The sequence below is a fragment of the Natrix helvetica genome, assembly GCF_964273705.1.
Source record: "Natrix helvetica genome assembly, chromosome: 4".
Lineage (NCBI taxonomy): Eukaryota > Metazoa > Chordata > Lepidosauria > Squamata > Natricidae > Natrix > Natrix helvetica.
In genome coordinates this window covers 93,254,938-93,262,891 of record NC_138550.1, presented here as the reverse complement: position 1 = coordinate 93,262,891, position 7,954 = coordinate 93,254,938, and the positions used below count along the sequence as shown (strand labels likewise).

Sequence of the window (7,954 nt, the reverse complement as noted above, 5' to 3'; positions counted from 1 at the left end):
AAACAAAGGGGGGAAAAGCATCTAAAGAAATACATTACAAAGATCCAGGTATATTAATAATTCAGAATGAATATGACACACTTTAAAGATAAATCAAGAAAGCAAGATGAATAATTTCAGTAAATGTCTAATAATGAAAAATTACTGACTGGTTCACCCAGAAGGCTAAAACATAAGAGATGCTGTTTATTTTGACTTGGCATGTTTTATGAACTCAGCCATTGCAGTTTCTAAATGACAATTTATGGCTTTGCATATTACATGAACTTGGTCAGTTGTGATTTGTACAAGAAGACAGTCAAACAATGACTTAAAACAATGTCTATTATGCTGTCTATAATGAGCTATTTCAATCTCTATTTATTCCAAATACAGTAGTGACTAATCCTTGAATTAGATCCACTAAGTTCTGGATTTTAGGCAACCAGTTTCCTTCCATGCTAAATGTACTTGGTAGTTGTACAATTTAGTGATAGTGTACTTAATTTTTTAGCATTCTGGTATTTTTATTTTACTGCTACATTTATTTCTTCCTAAATTAATTGTACTCTTAGTTGAAGTCTGTAAATCCTGGTATACAATTGCATACTATTCTGGTCAGCAACCATAATTTATTTACTGTTTTTCTACCTCTTCAAGAAACTCTGTTCCATTTGCAGTTTACCTTTAAACAAGCAAGCTAGCAAAGTGCTTTATGTCAATTACACATTTACACAACAAAATCCAAGTATAATTATTAAAACATGCTACTAAACAGAACAGCAAGAAGATATTATTAATTCATTAAGTAACAGTGAATGCAGCAATTCTTCCATGGCATGAAGGTTGCTTTCTTGAGGACTCACAACAATGAATACAACTCTGGGGAAAAAAATAAGTTGCCTTGGAACTGCTTGTTTAACTTCAAGAGGCTGAGAGCAATCTCTTTGCCAAATTGTAATAAAGGACCTGTGAGAGAAAGTAACTCTTGAGCTGTTTTGATCCAAGGCAATTTGAAAAATGTAACTGCTTCTCTGGGAGAAAATATTATTATTTAAAAGATAAACTGTACATCATCCCTGTATTGATCTCAGTGAATTCTTGATCTGCGGAAAAAATAAACTCATATAGCTTGTTACAGCATTCTGTGTAAGAGCAGATACCCTTTTGTTGATGCTGTTATTGCTCCCCATGGCTCAATGCTGGTCGCGTTTATTGCAAACACTATATATAAAAGCTGCAGATCGGACAATATGATGATAACATACTGTGATGTATGGCAAACTGTTGTTTGTGTACTTGTGTTTCTAAGACATCTTTTCCGCAATCTAAAACCAATGTTTTTAACATTAGATTTGCATGACCTACCCATTGTAACAAGTCATGTGGTACACATCCTTGCAATATAGCAAAATTATTTGAGAGAAAGAGTGGTGTAAGAACATTGTTGGGATGATAACTAACGCACAGACCTTTAGTAACCTGTACTTGGAGATATGAAAACCCAACATTGTTTTCCTTGTACATTCAGAGCCAACCCTTTTTAGAAATAATTTGAGGCAATGGAAAAATATGTTATTTCTTCCTGTATACTCCTAAACACTCAAGAAACTTTTATTTAAATCAGAGATGTTTGGAGCAAGCTTAAATGGACTCCCAACTTGAAATCATGAAATGGGTAAACCAGCACAACTTCTCACTGTCATAAATAATACATTATTTTCAAAATACGATTTTTTTCTGTTTTTATTGCTGTTAATTCAAGGAAAAATGCTGCATAAAATCCAATCTGTTCTAGAAATATAAGTGACCTTTCCAGTACATAACATTTGAAATATCAAAGTATAGGGTAAACATACAAATAAAGAGGAAGGCAACATACTTCCTATTTACAGTACAGTATCTTAAATCACAAAATAAGTTCCATAAAGTAAACTGGAAGATAATTGAGAATGCAAGTTCAAGGTGCTTTACACCTTTATTGAACTCAGAAGCAGTCATTTTACTTAAATATGGTCCAACATACCCAGCGCAAATAATTTTTAACCAAAATAATTTCCTATACTAATTTCTTTTAAATTAAAGCTCTCTTCTACCCCTTTAGTCTTTACTTTCAAAATATATTGGTGCTATAAATATAAATGCTATCTATGAATAAATGTAATAAATCAAGTTTCTTCAAGTTTGTTTAGCAATTAGAATGAATCAAATGTTCTGACCGGTATTTATCTGCTGCATATCTAAATTTGAAAAAAGTAAAATCTACATTTTAATGAATTGTGGTACATGGAGATACACATATACGGTGGCAGTTCAGTGTTGATTTAAACAGTCAAAAGTTTTCTTCCAGATAAACTCAGTGCAATTTAGTATAAGTTGGCTTTGAGAAATAAAACACAGCAGCAATAAAGTTAGCAATATGACACTAACATGATCAATTTTCACACTCATTGGAATTTTTCACATTATATTGTGATCACACAGTGGTAAATTGTCATAAGAAAGTGACATCGCTATTTGGTAGACTTTTTCTAGCATACAAATATTCAACAGATTTTTAGAACACACACAAGGTTTTTGTCCAAAATGCTATACCATTTACATTCTAAACACAACACTGTAGTAACTTCAGGGGAGTAATGTTAAAAACATTTAACACCCCATTTGTGTGTCTTTATACTGACAAGGTTGAAAGGTTAATAAAGATACTTGCTGCCAATATCCATTACAAATGCAGACATAAGCTAAGGCATTCATTTTAATTTTTTACTCTGAACCTAACAGGTTTTAAAAAGAACTGCAAACCAATGTGAAATTGTTCAATGTATTTCTATTTCAGAAATTTTAAAAATCGTATCATTTTAAATGTTCCTCATCCAATTTTAGCATACAGGCACATTAAAGAACCGTATATATATTGTAAATGGTCATCTCTCTCAAGGAGAGTAAGCAATACCTCCATCAATTCACAAATGTAGGATTTACTAGAATTAATGAGCTGATTATGTACCCAGTCCCATGGAGACAGGTACACTCAGCAAGGATAGGAGAGAAGACTAGCAGCATTAAGACAAGAGAAGGGAAGGGAAACATGACTTGGGAACATAACCCAGTTTCTCCTTTTAACCATATGGCTGTTCACCAGGAGATTAAATGACCTTTTAAAAAATGCAGTAAACATAGCATCTCTCAAGTCTTCAGTGCAAAAGTCAATTAATTCAAATGAATGATTGGCTGAGATAGCAACATGCTTTATGCAAGTCAGACCAGGAGTAAAATTGCTTTCTTCTTTTCTATTAGAACAGATGTTCACAAGCAATGAAAAAAAAATGCAACAAAACATAAACACACACAAAGAATCTCTCAAATCCAAAGAATTTCCCAGATTTCTCAAACTTCATTTTGGTATGTAGGCAATGTTTACTTGGTTTCAGTCAGCAGAATCCAACGTATCATTAGAAGGGGGTGGGGGAGGAGGTGCATATCTCAATCTGTAAGTGCCTAGAATAGGAAAAAGAACTTACTAAGTCACTGCTTACACTTCATAAAGTTATGAGAAAAACTACAAAACCCGAAGGTGAATACTGTCTTCCAAAAATGCTATACTATTATCCAAAAGAAATTCCACATATATATAACCTATGTAGAAATCAGTTTATTTTTAAAGGAAAATCTTTCAAAGTTTTCCTAAACAAATAAACACACAATGGCTACAATCAGACATAATATCAAATAATGCTTTAGCTTTGAGAATAAACTTAGCATATAGTGTTCTCTGGCTTCCGTGCTTCTTTTCCCCATCCTCCCATATAGCTTTAGAGAGAAGCTCAAAACTTCCCGTTCTGTTTTAGATTGGTCAATTTCACATGCTACCTAACATTTGGGTTATGGTTAAGAGTAATTATGTATCATGAAAGTCAGGCAGTTTCGTCAGCTATTGAAAACTATGCATTCCCACAACTAAAGGTGAAAATTAATATCTGTTCATCTGCATCTAGGTTCAGGTGATCCACCAACAACTCCTGAACCACTTGCAGCAAACATTATGGTGGGCATCATGTGGTCAGAGAGGGAAAGCTGTCTTGACTCAGCATGACATCCAAACAAACTTATAACTTCAAAATCCTTGAATGGACTTAACTGTGCAATGGGGACTATTCTAGCAACTATATCTTCCAGATATCAGCTTACAAAATAGGTCTTTAGTAGTCAAGTATCAACAGAAACAAAATAATAATAATAAATATGAAAATGTATATACCTTATAATTACAAATATAAAGAATTAAAGTATAAAATTAATAACATCCCTTGCTTTTAATGGTTTAATTCACACCTATGCATTTAAGGTAATTTTCTTTCTCTGAAAATATCTCTGGTCAGTCACATTTGTAGGGAAGAGAAAACAAAATCTGCCTAGGCATTAATATAAAAATATGCTCTTTTTAAAAAATAAGCTTATAACGTATAACAAATGTGATTTACTTTTAAAAGCTAGGACGTTTTTGCCTGACTGCTCTGAATGTGCCTATGAAATTTTGGCATCATAATTGTTAGCAACTAGACAAATGCATTAAGTTTTAGTTTGCTTTTCATTATGGTTAACAGTGAATAGGTTAACTGAAATGATGCTTAGCTACCCATGAATTCCAATACATTATTGTTGAGGCAATGTAATTCGGAACCAATTCCAATTCCTTCCATTAGATTTTTTTGTGCCTAGGGATTATACTGTTTATTTTCAGGATATGTGGCAGAGACACAATTTGCCAGGTTTCCCCTCCTTGACAATTTTTCACTTTTTTTCCAGGGGTACAGTTTATCTTAATGTCTTATGCCTATTCTAAGGCTTAAAACATCAAAACAACCCATAAAACAGCAGAAAGTGACTTGCAGTTGTCAGTCTTTTCTGCTGAATTTACAGCAAAGTGGTTGGAGGCTGCGGGCTGCCCACCTCTGTTAACAGTCAGTCGTACATGCATACACAGACATACAAACCATAGATAGCAAAATGAGAATGACATGGCCAATAACAAAAACTGTGTAGACTCAGAAGCAACTGTGTTGGGTGTTATGATTACCTTGTTGATTGGCTTCCATAGATGACTGCTTACAATCCTGTGCATAGTGCCCAGTAACACCACAATTATAACAGGACACATTCCCATTCTTCTTGGGACCTGATCCATTAGAACTGGCAACTACATTTGAAGCTTGATACACAGGATAAAACCCCCGATATCCTGCCATTTGCTGCACACCATAGTTGATTTGGCTCCCCATTACGGGGTCATGCATTGAATATGGGCCCCGAGAGAAGAAATAAGGGATTTGTGTTCCATTGGTCTGATGTCCTTGGTTGAGGTAGCTCCCATTGCAAAAGGGCAGATGGAAGAAAGGTGAAACTCTGTAGACTTGTCCTGGAATTGGATTAGGATAAAAGTAACTGTTAATCTGAAGGTTTCCATTGGAGCCACAACTACACCTACGACCGCAAGAGCCACAAGGCCCCAACTGCTGCGGGGACAACAGTGTCCCATTTGCATTAGTATTCCCAACAGCATTAATATAGGATGTGCTGTCGCTCTGGGCAGTGCTGTGTGTTAAAGCCGGGCTTGGACTAGGTGCAGGACCAGGAGTGTGGGTCGGTATTGCAGGAGGAATAGTGGGCTGCACTTGACTAACACAAAGACCTGCTGTTGGAGATGGTGGTGTTGATGCCACAGTATTCAGCACTGTTGTACTTTGATTAGGCAAAACGTTAGTAGCGTGAAGAGTTACTGGTACAGTAAAAGGAGCTGGTGGAAGTGCTGTGGAGAGCCCAGTTGCAGGAACCACTACTTTTAGATTTGGAGGCTGAGGGATTACTCCTGTGTTTCCATCAACATGAGGCACCATTTGATTTAAGCCCATCACACGTGATACAGATTTTGAGACTGGATCTGCTGTTGGAACAGGAGTTCCTGTAAAATTACCTGGACTGTGGACTGGAATAAAGGCAGTGTTTGGTGATCCAATATTTAAGCTTCCAGTTTGTTGCTGGGGTCCATTAACTCCACAATTTTCAGATGATGCCTGTGGGGAAGATATTTTCATTCTGTGCATCCCTAACTGCAATGCAGGGCTACCAGACTGGACTGTAGATGGGAAAAATGTGGCTGGCAAAGGGGAAGACATAAGTTCGATGTGTTTCTCAGATTCAACCGAAGATCCCATTCCAACCGGAGCGGAATTAGCAACTACCATTCCCAAAGTTTTCCCATCAGCAGATATAGGTGGTGGCACTACTGTTTCAGGCTTCTGTGCACTATTGAGCACAACACAGTGCAGGGCAGGCATAAATGAAATGTGTTGAAACTGTGAACTCAAAGGATCCTCCACAGTATTTTTATTGTTTGATGTCACTGAAATTTGTGTCAGTGCCTTATTGAGGTCCGTAGCACCATATTCAGTAAACCTCAGCACAGTTTGGTTCCCAGAATCTTCAGAATTGCTGTCTGTGTCTGTGAAAAAGTCATTAAAAAGATATTCAGATTTCTAGAAAAATAATGTTCCCTAGACAAAAACATTATTTTTGAAAGTGCAATTTTTATGGTAATTGAAACGAAACATTGATGTTAATAATAATAAAAATACAGAGTTGTAAAAGCCTGCGTTGATCCAATAGGTGTCATTTACAACTGACCAATTAACCTGGTATTTCAAATTTCTGTTATTTTTTTTCAGGAAACAATATAAAAATCAATTGTAGAGAACAATTATATGAAAATTGTGCATTTGAAACAACATCTTTAACAGATATATGGAAAAGAGACATTTTCAATGCTGAGAAAACTTTACTAACTGCATTCTAAATAGGCTATTGATCTTACTTGATTTCACTTTGGGGAATGAGAATAGTTTAACATGAGGTAGTTTAATAACAATCAGATGCAAAATGTTTCAGGTTTAGATATTTTTTAATTCAAAATGCTTCCATTCTGAGTTCAAAACAATTTAAAACAATTCTTTGAGTCAACTGGTTTGCATTCATAGTGAGCTGTTTCAATTTGCTTTAAAACATTTCAAGCTTGAAACTGCTCTTTTCCCAATTTTTGTCTTTAAACTTAAAATGGAGCACTTCAGTTCTGAAACATTTTCAATATCCCTAGCTTTTAGCTTAATATGACCAATTTAAACCCACCAATTTAGTTGCTAAAACAATTAATTACAAGAAATATGGCTTAATTCATGCACAAAACCAGCTTTTGTGTAATAAGCATGGCTTTCTTAAATCTGAAAATCATGAATAGACATATTTCATCTGTAACAATTGTTAAAAATGGTTAGGCTGTGTCACACTAAAAGCCTATCTGATCTCATTACAGCAAAGCTCATGCTTCTCAGTAGACCAGGGGTGTCAAACTGGCGGTCCACAGGCCGAATGCGTCATGTGCAGGCCATGCCCACCTTAACACCGCAAAGGGAAAAAACGTCATGAAATGTCACGTGATGGCAATATGATGCCACGAGTTTGACACCCATGCAGTAGACTATAAGCAGGATTTGATTACATCATCCTCATTTCCACTCACATCCCATAGCTGGTGCTGAAAGCCATTCTGATGCTGTTACTGTAAGGAATAGTTATCTTGATTAGTAGCCTTATCCACCTGTAATTTATTAACTTCCCAATGGGAAAACCAAAAATCAGTTATGTATGGTTTTTTTAAAAAAAATATTTTGGAAAAATAATCATTAAAAATGATTACATACTTTTGGAAAAATAAAGCAGATCTTTAACAAATCTAAAAGCCTACTTTTCATAAAGATTACAATTATAGCATAAATTTAAGTTTACCTTCCCCCCTTTTCTTTTTTCAACATCATCAAGGGAAGAAATAGATTGATTTAAGAAACAGATGTAAAAGATGCAACTATACAGAACAGCAACCGCATGCTCTGTGATCAAAAAGTTTTGATGACACCATGAACAT

General features: G+C 35.3%; 1 protein-coding gene across 1 annotated transcript in view; it reads right to left on the bottom strand.

Moving 5' to 3' along the window:
- Window positions 1–1,707: 1,707 nt before the first annotated feature.
- The window catches only part of ZCCHC2 (zinc finger CCHC-type containing 2), a 40,065-nt gene continuing 33,818 nt past the window's right edge, over window positions 1,708–7,954 (bottom strand). The window contains exons 13-14 of the mRNA XM_081950259.1: window positions 5,060–6,481; window positions 1,708–3,480 (exon numbers count right to left, since the gene is read on the bottom strand). Of these exons, the coding sequence (XP_081806385.1) occupies window positions 3,410–3,480; window positions 5,060–6,481 (1,493 nt within the window). The 3' untranslated portion in view covers window positions 1,708–3,409. The remainder of the gene's footprint in view (window positions 3,481–5,059; window positions 6,482–7,954) is intronic.